The following is a 13,092-nucleotide window of genomic DNA, read 5'->3' as shown; positions in this document are numbered from 1 at the left end:
CACTTTGGAGGCCTTACTGAAAAATTGTCAGGGAAAAGAATTTTGAGTTAGCCCAAAATAAATTTTGTGATCATAGTGATTCTTTCAAGCAAGAAAAAAATAATATTCTGAACTCATTCTTATTCATTCTAAACATTTGACACTTTTTGTTTAGGTTTCACATTTTTTTCATTAATTTCTAAAATGTGCACCACTTTTCACACAAAGATGGCATTTTGAAATTAAAAGCTGAAAGAATGTTTCAAAACTAGCGGAAGGAAGTATTTGGACATTTCTATAATCTCCCTTCCCATCTTATTTCTTTTATTAAAACTATTTGCTGAAGTCAGCCTGGCATCATGAGTAACCTCTCCTGTGCTTGTACTGTGGTGTTGGGCAAATTTACTGCTAACTGAAAGAATTTTGCTCAGCTTTGGTGTAAAGTCACAGGGAAACAGTTTGAGTTACTGAGAACAGCTAAGAAAGGGTGGTGAAGAAAAAAACAGTAGTAGGTGAGCCGATTATGCGTAGACAAGGTCTTCAAAGCCAGCAAGGAGGAAAGGGGATGTCTTCTAGTATGATCTTGGAATGAATACCAGACCAGGGAACCACATAGCGTAGCAACACATGGCCTTTGTGGAATTGTGTTTGTTTTTTCCCTCCTGCATAACTCCAGTTGTTTTCTGTCTTTCCTGTCTGTGCTTGTACAATCCTGCAGAGGACAAAACCAGTTCTGTGGTTTTGGGGAGCTCTTTGCCAGAGTATAGTGTATGCAGATGAGTATTCATTTAAAAACTTGTTTGATTGCATCTGTTCTTTGGACAAGTCTGAAGTAAAAAAAAATAAATATTTTTCTTAAAGCTCTCATGAAAGGGGTTACGCCTTACTCCTTCTCCCAAATACACCACTATTGCATGGCATGGTTTACAAGGGCTGCCCCACACCCAGCAGAAGCGGTGTCCATCAGAGCCTTTCCTGGTGGATCTAGCACATGCACAGGGAAGTCCCCACTGCAAGTATAATTGAAACTTTAGTCCTAGTGAGATCCCATCAATGTGTTGACAGTGAGGGGCAGGTGGGTTGTCACTAACCCAGAACTGGACACGTGATAGAGCATGGCGCAGAGGCCCCAGGTTCATATCCTACCAGCTCTGTAGGATATGAAGTATCCAGCCACACTAACTGGACTTCAGTGCAGTTATAGAAAACTTCAGAGACCTAGCAGGAACCTGGAGCCACCTAACTCAGTGATCCTTTGTACGATGAGATACATGGTTATGACATATATATATATAGAGAGAGAGAGAGATGAGATTATATCCTGGTGGTGCCATTCATTTTCATTGTAAAGAGATTTTAGATTAACTAGTTCAGAGGCAGACCTCCGTATGTAGACATCTCGGGCAGGATTCAGTTACGCCCCTTCAAATGTGTCATTTGAGATGCTGCCCTAGAAGAGTGAGTGAGCGTTTCCCCCACATCCCTTCTCATACCTGTCACCTCTGTATGGATGTCCTCCTGACCCTGGGGTGTCTTAGGGGCCTGCATATGAGCAAATGCATCAAGCTGTAAGTGTCTGCTAGGGGCAGAGCTGAAGGACTCTCTGGGATCTGTCAACTAACAGCAGGATTCAGTTGCCTCAGTTTAGATGCATAGTGCTACTTGAGATGCTCTGAAGTATCTGATTTTTAGGTTCAGTTCTTAGAAATGAAAAAAATTACCCTCCTTCCATGGATTTCTTTGCAGGAACAGTGGTAAAGAAAAATCCAACCGCTTGTACAGACATAGATTTATCAGAGAGATGAAAGGAATGATTAGAGGGCACACTGGTGCCTACATCTGCCTTAAAAGATTTTCTAAAACTTTACTATTGTTTTCCTGCTGAAAGTGCCCTTGGCTCTCTGTGTGCCAGTGCCTCCCTTTGTACAACTGATCTTCCGTGATTTCTGTTCTCCTAAAGCAAGAGGTTCTTGGGATCTGCCACCCAGGCACCGATGTTTAAAAACTACGCTTCAGGGCCAGTCAGCCAGTCATTAACACCCTGGTAGCTGTTAACGTGTGGCTTTCCCAAGGCCATGCAGCTATTCAGTGGCAGAGGTACAACTGTGCCTGTATTCCTTGGGGCTGCTCCCTTACAGCAACACCTGGACATCCATCACCGCTGCTTCTCCTCCGAGGCACGTTAGGAGCTGGCATCCCTGCATGCACATTCATGCACTCAGTCCCTCTCCATCCAGTATTACCTGTTCCCTTTGACACCCCTCAGTTCCTGTTCCTGCTTCCCTGGGTTGAGCCGCTTTCTGGCACGCGCAGTGGGAAGCTGAACATGACGTCTCATGCTGCGGGGTTTGTAGGGAAAGGAGACGGATCAGGCAGCCGGTAAACACAGACCATCTTGTGTCATGGCTGCTGTCAGGGTGCCTTTGCTCACATGGCACTGGTGGCATCATCAGAGCTGGACCTGACAGTTTCCTGCATTTAATACCTGTGGATAAGAGGAAGCCAGGTGCAAGTCTGTGATTTTGCAGTGCAATGCTTGCTTTTGGCCAGAACCAGATGCCCAGGGAAGGGAACCTGAAAAACTGTAATAGCTACAGTTAAACAATCACATGGATGATGGAGCTGGATCCTGTGCACTGACTTTTTCGTGTGTTTAAAACAATTAGTGTTTTGTGACTAGTGGGGGTCTCTGCTTGCAGATCAAGGTGCGGGGGAGCACTCAGCAGCGAGCTGATAAGGTCTGAAAGGGTCTCTTTGAGCCTCCTGGAATTAGCTGCCTCCTTAGCTCCAGTCTTCAACAAATAAAATCAAATCATTAACCCATGTTCACTCACCTCTCCAAAGGGGAAATGGTTTCTGGGTGAAACACAATACGAGCGGGCTTCTGAAGGAAGTCATAAACTCAGGTCTGCCCTTCCCTGCAAAGGCTGAAGAGAAAGCACGTCTGTTTGCCAGGTGTGGATGGATCACTACAGTGTGACACTGGCAGAGGGTTGCCAGCTCTGCCTGTGTTTTCCAGTCCTTATTACAAGCTTAGCTGAACTCGCTGTTGATAAAGGCTCCTTTGATTTACATAAGAGAAAAGAAACCTGATTATATATTTGCTGTAGCATAGGTGGGTGTGTCTAAGTGGTGACATGAAAGAGCAGGAGACGGGGGAGAGAAGATGCTGTCTAGGTGCAGACAGGTTATGTGCTCAGCCGAAGCTACCTGAGAAGGTTTAGTTGCCCCCCAAAGAGGGGCAAATTTGGGTGCCTTGCTGTTGAGCAGCTCCAGGTGAAGGCAGATGCTGACCTGATGGGGATAGGGCAGGGTAAGGCTGGGGCACGTGCCTCGTTCCTCATTCCCTTTCTGTTTCAAAGCAGAGAAGAAGAAAGGGAGATCGGCCACCTTCTACCCTCTAGACAACTCCCCCTCCCTGGTTCCTGTGGATGAGACACAACCGCCGGCACTCAGCAGCAGCATGGAGCCCGTGGGCGTTAGCACAGAGATGGCACTGCTCAGCAACATCCTAGCAGCGTATGCCTTTGTCACAGGTAGGTCTGGCAGCTGCCATCTCTCTGGGCTCTCACAAGCTCTTTGTGGACCCTCAATTGAGCCTACATTTCACAGTGACCTAGGGCTAAATCTACCTCTTTGAACTGTTTATATTTTTCATTCATCTCTTAGCAAATTTTCCCTTGAAGGACCTGACCAGGGCAGCTCTAGCAGACAGTACATAACAAGGTTTATTGTGCTCTGTTTTCCACTGGATTTGCTCTCATCTGGAGTTAAATACAATGTAATCTTACATGTGGTATTATTCCTAATGCTCCATTTTCCTGGAGATCAAAGCCTGGCTCAAGGCAGCAAGCTTGTTGTCCTGTAATTTGGAAAATAAGCAGCACTCAGATCATTACCCTGTTTAAGAGAATTTGGCTTATCTTCAGTAGAAGTGTGAATATGAAATAACTTGAGAGTCTACTTAATTGTATATTTAAATCTAGTTTAGAGTAAGTTTTCCTTGGATCACAGTTTATCTTTCACCCACATGTACCTTTCAAGTAACAGAGGAGCAGTCTTCTAATAAGATTCACTTTAAAAGTTGAAATAAAGATTGTGTGCCTTACTGAGTGCTTCCGGTCAATACTGTTGACAGCAAAAAGTACAGTAGAGGCAGGTGATATAGTGCAAATATTTCCCATCCCACAACTGCATGAGGTACCTTGTCAGCAGTAGGCATTGCCTAGACAGTTGGAAGACCTAACTTTAAAAAAGGAGGAGCACTGGCTGAATAGCATCAGATGCACTAATTCAGCATGTTTTAGGCCAGTCTCTGCCGCTTTTTCCAGGAGGGCCCTGGTTTCTGTGTAGCTAGCTTCCTGAGGAGGACGTACTGTTTGTGGTCACTTTTTTCTTATGGGTGTTCTCCATTTGGTTAATAGAAGGTTCGTATCCTTATTACCCTGCAATGCTTATTACCAGGCAATATTACCTTGCTAGTAATATTAATATGTTGCTTTTCTACTACATGCTGTTAATAATTCTGTGTACTGTGGCCAGTCTGCTGGCACCGCTGTAATGCAGTTATGCTATTCTGGAGCACTGGGGTCTGTATAACTAAACCTCCAATATCTATGAGCTAATTTTTCATGTCTGTGTGCCATTTAGTCTTGCTAATTCATTAAATACTAATGCATCGTCGGTGCTGTGCTCTTGCTCTTACGAAGATAGCACCACACTGCTACAGACAAGTATTTGGATTTGAAACAACTAACTTGGGCTTTGCATTTTGGAATCACTGAGTATATCTGCACGTTTAGTGGAGGGTCCCTCTAAAAGGACCATGAGTGGTGAATGCAAAGTTTTTCCCTTCTACATATCCAGTGGTAGTATCAGGATCCATCTTTTTGTGACCTTTAAGAAGCAGGCAGCTTAAGTGGAATTGGTAGCGTTCTTCACAAGATAGCTGAGTAGGATATATTGTTTCTTGCTGGGCTTCTCTAAGGAAAGAAAAAAAAAAAAAAGAGCCTTCTGTCTATCAAACTTCTCTCCCCTCCCCTTACTTACAGTTGCCTTTTTTTTTTTTTGTCATGAGAATACCTGCATTCTCAACCTTACTGTAAAATAGAATGCTGTTAATATTATTTTCCCCATCTGAACAGTAATGGGCATGGGCAGCAGAAGGTCTTAGGATTTGTGGTCAGGGATAGTTGGGACTATGATTCAGGGCTGCTGCTGCTGCTGCTGCCCCAGAGACTTCGCTTCCATTGACCACAGCAGAACTCTTTGACCCTGCCTTCGTTTTGTAGGGCACAAGGCCTCAATTCATCCCCTTCACAAGGTGTCAGTCTTGGTAGGAGCCTCTAGATTTTACTGTAGCACAAATAATAAATAAGGATGGCTTTGACTGTCTTGTTGCTGTGCAATTTGCTAGCCCTTTCATGATGTGGTCTTGTAATGCGTTCATATCCACTGGATGTCAAACAGGTAAAACTCAGACCTCATGACTCTGGTTTCCAGTGACGAGTTCATGTTTTCCAGTGTACTTAACCATGTCTGTTAGATGGATTTCATGTAACATCTCAATGATATATATGTTCAGTTTGTTATTTATTACAAAAACAGTTGATAGCTGCCCCATGGATTGAAGCAGCAGATGCCCTAAACCATCTTTATCTGTTACATGTAATTTAGCCCTCTGCTTTTAGCAGAAAGGATGGATTTGGCATGATTTATTTTGTTATATGTGAATATGGAGAGGTTTTAGATTGTGAGTACGAAGACAAACTGTGTCACAGGGCACAAATATAATTTGCATAAAACTAGAGCACTGCACATCCCTCTTCATATTGCAGAATTTGAGCAGCAGAACAGTTGGAAATTTTTGTGCTCTTCTGAGTTTGGGACCCTGAAGGCAGCTTAAGCCACAGCAGCTGTTGATGTCTATAGAGGAGCCATTATAGTGGCTCAGGAGAGGCAGGGTATGGAGTGCCAGGGAGGGCTGGTTCTGGCTCACTCATCTTCCCAACACTCCTGACCACAGCCTTGGTGCCAAAGAGAAACATTAGTGCAAGAACTGCTCTGTTTCATGACACTAAAACCCTCTCTCAGGTAAACTCTGCAGACTGAAAGTGCTGTATTCAGGGCTTCCCTGTGCTGGTGAGTTGGCTCAAAACAGGACTTCGCAAGAGAAAATTGTAAATAGGCAGGAGCAACATATAAAGGTGTTTTTTCTGTTGGGGCAGGGGGTGGTGTGTATCCTCAGACCCACTCTGGGAAAAAGAAGCTACGGGCCCTTGCTGTTTCGTGGGTAAAGTGCGTGCTTGAAAGGATGATCCACTCTACTACTTTTCCTGCCTCCTTGCAGTGGAGTGTCTCTTAACCCGGGGAGAGCATCCACAGATCAGTGGGATCCCACCTGTGCTCAGCGGTGTTCACATTTTCTGCACAAAATGGCAGGTGTGGGCAGGCAACCGCAGGTGAAAATCTGCAGTCTCGGTCACTTGCACCTGCAGAGTCTTGCAGTGCACAAAGGGGTGAAGTGCCAATATTAGCGAATGACTCTGTGCTCATTTCCACCATCTTTTTGACTCATGTTCCCATATAAAAGTTGGGAATGTTCCTATTGACAACTGAGGAGTGAAAAATCACAGCACAGCAGGAAGCAAAGCCTTTTTGCAGGAGTCTCGGTTTTCACTGCTGAATCTGTTTGCAGCTATCATCATGGTTAGGAGTATCAAAGCCAGTTAAGTGTTAGTCTTCTGCCAGCTTCCAGAGCCTTGAAAACAACATTTCTTTGGAAAGAGGGAGAAAAACTGAACGTTATCAATGAGAAGTGAATTTATCAGCTGATCAAACAAATGAGTATTATTTAGAGTTCAGTCTTGCAAAAGACTCAGATACCCTTAATTTATAGAATTAGGTTTTTAATTAGATGCAATCTCTGCCTACAAACCTCAGACCTGTTATTTGTCATGGAGCTGTTCCAAAACCTGTCTAAGTGTTTGGAAAGACTTCACCAGTCTCAGTGGCAGCTGGAACTGTCTTTGCAGTCACAGTCTACCAGCAAGACCAGAACTGTCCCTTGTGGTTATATAAATATTAAACATTCAAATTGTATTAGAGAACTTCCAGTGCCTCCTTTTGGACAGGGGACTTTGGCTTTGTTGTTGCATTCAGGCTGAAGTAGTCAGAGGGAAACCTCTACAAATCCCTGTTTTATTCTTCTTCCACAAGCAACGCTTTGCTGCCAAGTTATTAACAAAAAACAACCCAGGGGAGATCATTCCAACTTTTAGACTGCTTGGCCTGAGCCTTATTAACAAGGGGCTCCTGGAGAGCTTCCTCTCTTCTACCAGGGGATTTCGGCAGCCTGTGGGGCTAACTGTAAATTCCCTGGAAGATATTGCTCCTACTGTTTGCCTGGCCATACTTAATGCTGAACCTTTTACTGGGGCCCTCTGAAATGTTCCTCCCCACTGAGGTTTCTGAATGCATGAAGCCATCACAGGAAGCCAGCACCGTTAATGCCTAGATTGTTTTTTATTTATTGAAACAATTTATTATAATAGCAATAACAACCTTGGCCTGGGGCATTTCCTGGGGAATTAATGGCAGTCTGGGCTGATGCTCCCAGCAGATTGTTAGCCCTCAGGAAACAGGCTCTGTAATTGCTGCTGGTTTTGTTGGAAAAACAAAATAAAATGTGTTTCTAATTTTTGGCCAGTTTGAGTGCCTAGAAAATGGTGGCTTTTGTATACAGGGTTATAAAAAGCATATATCTTTTGTCTGCATGTATTAAATTCAGGCTTGAATCAGTGACATTTTCATCAATGCCTTCAGTTCAGAAAGAGAAATACCAGGAAGGGGAAAGGTAAGCCCAGCTAAAGAGACTGACAGCAACTGGGTCCTGCCAGAAGTTTAGGAGAAAAATATAGCACTGAGCTGTCATCTACAGCAGTGGAAGCGAAAGCTACACTGGTCAAAATCCATGCCTTAATGGGTGCACACACACACATGCACACGCGCGCACACACACACACACACACACACGCACAGCAAAACTGTGTTACTCTTGCTACTGATGTCCATGCACTTTTAAAGAGCTTTTTTTCAAATATAATGAGTGTTGAGGAGCTTCAGTTGACATGTTGAATATGAGCCACCTTCAAGCTTTTGGAAGATGCTGAGCATCCATTTGCTGAAAAGAATGTCCCTTTTTGGTCGTTCCAAGTAGAACATGCAATGGTGAAGGCTCTCAAATCACTTATCAACTGTCAAAGCCCTGAATCTAGGCTGTTGCTGACTTGGCTACTTCAACTGAGAAGAAGCAGAGCCCGTGGTTTTTAGCTTAAGTTGCTCTTTCTGCTGTGAAAAAACAGAGATGTTGCCATGCAAGTGGATTGTACCTATGATAAATACCAAGACTGCAGTTGAATGTAGGGTTACAGCTCAGTGAGGAAGTCCAGACAGTGTCTTAGATGTTGACAGAGTAGCTGTAGGAGCTCATTAATGCCACCGGAGCCAAAGATTCAATTACAGCCATTGCGCTGCATGAAGGGCTATACATATGAGCACAAGCAGGGGATGAAAAATGGTTGCTTGAGCAGCAATCAAGGTGCAGATTGCTCATGAGCTGGGTGCAGTAGCATGGAAAAAGGAGTGTGGAAGAGAAAGGAAAAGCAGGACATGGACAGAAATGGGGGAAAGAAACCACATATCTGCGTCTCAGGCTCCATTGGATTAATTTTTTTATTCGTTACTTTAGAAGAGTGAGCAGTGGAACTAGTGCAACCAAATCAAGCCCATGTGTGTGCGGGGATGTGGTGCTCGGGAAAGTGTGCCTGGCATCCTGTCAGCCAGGCAGAGTGGAGGCAGACTGCACCAAGCATCTTCCAGTACAAACAGATCAGTCCTGCTCATGTGTTCTCATGCTCCCATGCTCTGCGTGTCCCCTGAGCCCTCCTTAGGCCTTCTTGCAAAAGGAGCTTTGCAATTACTGTCCTGAGTTATACCGCATATGAAGGTTAAAGCACTACCGGGTAGTGATTCTACTTTTCCGTGGGTTTTCAAATCTCTAAAATTTAGGCCACTTATTTACTGTTCACTAAGTACCAGATGGGCAGCAGCTTTGCTACTGTGCAGACGGGGCTGTGGTTTTGAGTTCTGCCCCTTGATTTCAGAGTTGCCATTAGCGTCATTGGAGCCAGGATTTCACTTGGCCAGACTGCTACAAGAGCCATTGGCACATCCTTCATGCCTGCTTTGGTATCTTCTCTTTTACCTTTGCATCTTTGCTGTCTCACTTTTGTCAAAATATCTTAGCTTAAAACCTCTGACTTTGGCCTCACTTTCCAATTGTTGCTACTTTTCTCTCCTCTTTTTTCTTTTTTTTTTTTTTTTACTTGTTGAATGCACCTGCTGCAGTTTTCTTCTCATTTTTTTTGTAGTTTCTCTTCAGCCTGTTTTTTCCCCGTGCCATCCACACCAACCACTCCAGCAACAGTCTCATCTTTTATGAGCCAATTTTCCGACTATCATGACATCTTCCTCCACCTTGGCTTGTCAGTCGCCTTTGAGATTTGTTTGAGAGAGAAGTGCACAAAGGCGTTTCATCTCTGTAACTGTTCCATGAGCATCTTCAGGCATTGAACTATATGTTGCCTTGAACAGTGCACAAGTCAGTGTTTAGGCTCTGGCCACAGAATCAGAGAATAATTTAGACTGGACGAGGCCTCCACGGGTCACCTTGTCCAACCCCCTACTAGAAGATGGCTAACTTCAAATTTAGAACCAGCTCTGAAATTAGAGCAGGGCCTTGAATATCTCCAGGTAGTTTCCAGTTCATTGTCTGCAAACTTTGCTTTAAGGAAATCAGCTGGAGAGGGCAGTTTCTAAAAGCACAGTGTTGGGAAATGAAGGTATTGTCCATGAGAGTAGCCTTTTAGTTACAGAGATCTTAGGCGGCTGAATGTTAGGCTCTCAGCTAGTGGGAACTGTTACAACTCCATCGCTGAGTTCAAGGGAGCAAGATTCCTTTGAGGAACTGACTCCATCCTTGAACTCAGGACTCCCAACAGATACAGGGAAGTAGAGCTGGCCTTGACACGTCTGCTTGGTTCACCTTCACCCATTCAGCATCTCTATAAACCAAGATGATTCAGCCCAAGGGAATTGCAGTAACAACATTTATCATAATTACGCTTCTAAGTAGTCCCATGAACCAAGAGAAAAAAAAAGGTAGTAAATAAACAAGATGACCTAGTGTAAAAGGCATTCTGGATCCTTTGGAGTCTTGTTCTATCACTTCTGAAATGTGGCTATGCAGAATTCATCCTGTTAGTACACTGACTCCAGCTCTGCTTGTGTACCACAGGTATACATTTTGGTGGTCTGGGCGGAAAGCCAGCACACTTGCCTTAGATAAGCAAATGAAACCTATGAATAAATAATATGCATTTTTCCATGCTGCAAGGCTTCCCATTTCAGCTGGGGCACAGCACAGGGCATATAAAGCTCTGTAATCATCTTTATTCCTGGTACGATGATAATGGATGTGACAGCAAGATGCACTTAGCTGCTGCTGGGTGCGCAGCACCCTGGTGTCAACCCCACTCACGCAGCTACTGGAATTAGCATTTAATTCTGTGGGCTGCTCCTTCCCCTTCCAGAAAACTCCGAGACACGACTGCAGCGAACCCACATTCTGCATATGGACAAATGCCTTGGGAGCAAATCCACCGTTTAAATTCCCCTTCCTGATTTCCCCGGGGGATGATGCGAAGGAGGGCATGGAAGTCAAACCCAGCTATTCAAAACCCTGCCCCTCCAGAGATGGCGGCTGGTACGGGCACAGAGGAGCTGTGTGTGGTTTGTTCTTCTAAACATTGTTCTCAACAATTGTTTCCTTCCTCCTTTCAGAAAACCCCGAGCGGGCCGCTCTGTATTTCGTCTCCGGCGTGTGCATTGGACTTGTCTTGACCCTGCTGGCCCTGGTGCTAAGGGTGTCCTGCCGAACTGACTGCAAATGCTCCTCCGCCAAAAAACCTCCTCGGGAGCGGGAGAGCGACAGTGACAGCAGCAACAGCGACGATGATTCAGACACCACTTCGGACCTGTCTGCCCGCAGGCACCGCAGGTTCGAGAGGACTTTGAACATGAACGTCTTCACTTCGGCGGAGGAGCTGGAGCGAGCTCAGCGGCTGGAGGAGCGGGAGCGCATCATCCGGGAGATCTGGATGAACGGCCAGCCAGACATTCCAGGGACCAGGAGCCTCAACCGTTACTACTAAGCGATGGGGAGTGCAACCATCCTGCCCTGCACCCTGTGGCTCCTCCACACATGATAGAGGAGAGGGAGGGAAGGAGTATTATGTGGGTGTCTCCCCTTGTCCTTTCAGGCATGCTACTTGGAGCAGTGTGGATGGACAGCAATATAGCTTTCCCCGTCTCCTTCTCCCTGACATACTGCTATCGCTCCTCTTCATGGACGCTTTCTCACTTCAGCAGAGTTGGTTGTCAACTTCATTTCTTAGTAGGAGGCAGGGAGGTGACAATTACAGTCCTCCCATGTGGGACTTGGAGTTTGGCATGCTGTGGTACAGATGCTCCTCTGTTGGCTGAGGAGAGAAGTCATCCCAGATTTGGTGGTCATTGAGGATTTTTTGGTTTCCCTTTCCCAAGGACTGTGGGAGAATTGTGAACAAAACGACAAATATGGAAGGATGATTTGGGAAGGGAGGGGGAGGTGCATCCTGACTGATTGTCTTGTGACTTCAGAAGCCATAAGATTAACCTAATTAAAACCCAACGGCAAATATGACTTGTTAAGAATGGGGGGTGGGTGGGGGAGGGGGATTCTTCCATCGTGAAATCATCTCGGTGCTTGGATGTTTGCCCTAGTGTATTCAGTTATTTATGGCTGTCCTTTCATCTTCCTTTTCAATGGGAACATTTAGGTTTTTTACTGACACCTCAGGGATAAAATCCTATTATTTTTTTGAGTCTGTTCTCCCTGCTGGCCCCTGTCAAACACAACCCAACCCACCTCCAACAGTGAAATTATGGTAATATAAGAGATGTGTCAGTGACTGGTGAGAAGTTAACAACCTCAAAGAGGTTGAAAAGGGTTTTCTTTTTGTTTTGTTTTAAATATATATATATATATTTGAAGATGCTGCACAGGAATGTGCCTTATTCTTTTTTTTTTTGTTGTTGTTGTTGTTAAACTACAGTTTTCCTATGGATAGCAATGCACAATGTTTTATATATTTTATTAAAAAAATAATTAAAAAAGAAAGGTCTATGTTTACCAGAGGAAAACGGAGACAGAAGAAACCGCATATGACAACAGGATGGGTAATAAATGCTAAATAAACTCTGGTTTGCTTCAATACGTTTGAATTTGCATTCTCACTTTTGGCATAGGTGTTCCTCGAGGGAGATGCTTTGGAAGAGTAGCGTACCTCTGCAAGCAATCAAGGCTGACATCTGCATGCAGGAAACTGGAGGTGCATTTTTTCGTTGGCTGCAGCCCATCAGTCTTCTTCTGTGGTGCACATGGTAGGAGCAGCCAAGCAATGTGTTGGTTCTCCAGGTACTATCCCAAAGCCTACCTACATCAAAGGAAAGTCCCGGTGATTTCATGATGCTTTTGTGTCTGTCCCCAGACCCAATTCATACCTGGGCCAGAAACAAATGTTAAATGAACGAAAAAAAAAGACATGGAAAAAAAGGCATAATATATTTTAGTGCTCTTTCAGTTGTCCTATGAAGTGTTCAATGGGGTATCACCACCCTATTCACTCCCAAGCACCAGTTCACATCGGTCATAGAGCTTGGTGTTTTTCAAGTCTGTATGATGCTGCTGTAGTCTGCATGGCTTTGGGATGTGCTCCTCTGTCACGTAGGCATGCTTATGTCTTTAAGAGTTCACAAAACGCAGGCAAAGCAAATAATGACCAAAAGCTCTGAATGCCCAGAGCTTTCCCCTAGCCTCGAGGAGAGGTGAAGATGGGTGGATTTGCCCACAAGATGACTGAAGAGGTTAGAGTGGGGTTGCTGAGGGTTCATGTGCTGGGCCAAACAGCTACATGGTGGGACAGACCCCTGACACCAAGGGCTTTTTTGGCA

At 44.7% G+C, this 13,092-nt stretch overlaps 1 protein-coding gene across 6 annotated transcripts in view; it reads left to right on the top strand.

Moving 5' to 3' along the window:
* Positions 1 to 12,356, top strand: part of EVA1A (eva-1 homolog A, regulator of programmed cell death) — a 224,321-nt gene extending 211,965 nt beyond the window's left edge. For 4 of the 6 annotated variants that reach the window (XM_055714645.1, XM_027808701.2, XM_027808702.2 and 1 more), the window contains 2 exons: positions 3,345 to 3,515; positions 10,882 to 12,356. In XM_055714645.1, coding sequence (XP_055570620.1) covers positions 3,345 to 3,515; positions 10,882 to 11,252 — 542 coding nt within the window. In that variant the 3' untranslated portion in view covers positions 11,253 to 12,356. Of the gene's footprint in view, positions 1 to 3,341; positions 3,516 to 10,881 lie in introns of all 6 variants that reach the window. The other 2 variants (XM_027808696.2, XM_055714644.1) reach the window with 1 other exon arrangement.
* The last annotated feature ends 736 nt before the right edge of the window (positions 12,357 to 13,092 follow it).

Source organism: Falco cherrug, chromosome 6 (assembly GCF_023634085.1).
Source record: "Falco cherrug isolate bFalChe1 chromosome 6, bFalChe1.pri, whole genome shotgun sequence".
Classification (NCBI taxonomy): Eukaryota; Metazoa; Chordata; class Aves; order Falconiformes; family Falconidae; genus Falco; species Falco cherrug.
Note: the sequence above shows the minus strand (reverse complement) of the source record. Positions and strands in the feature narration are given on the sequence as shown.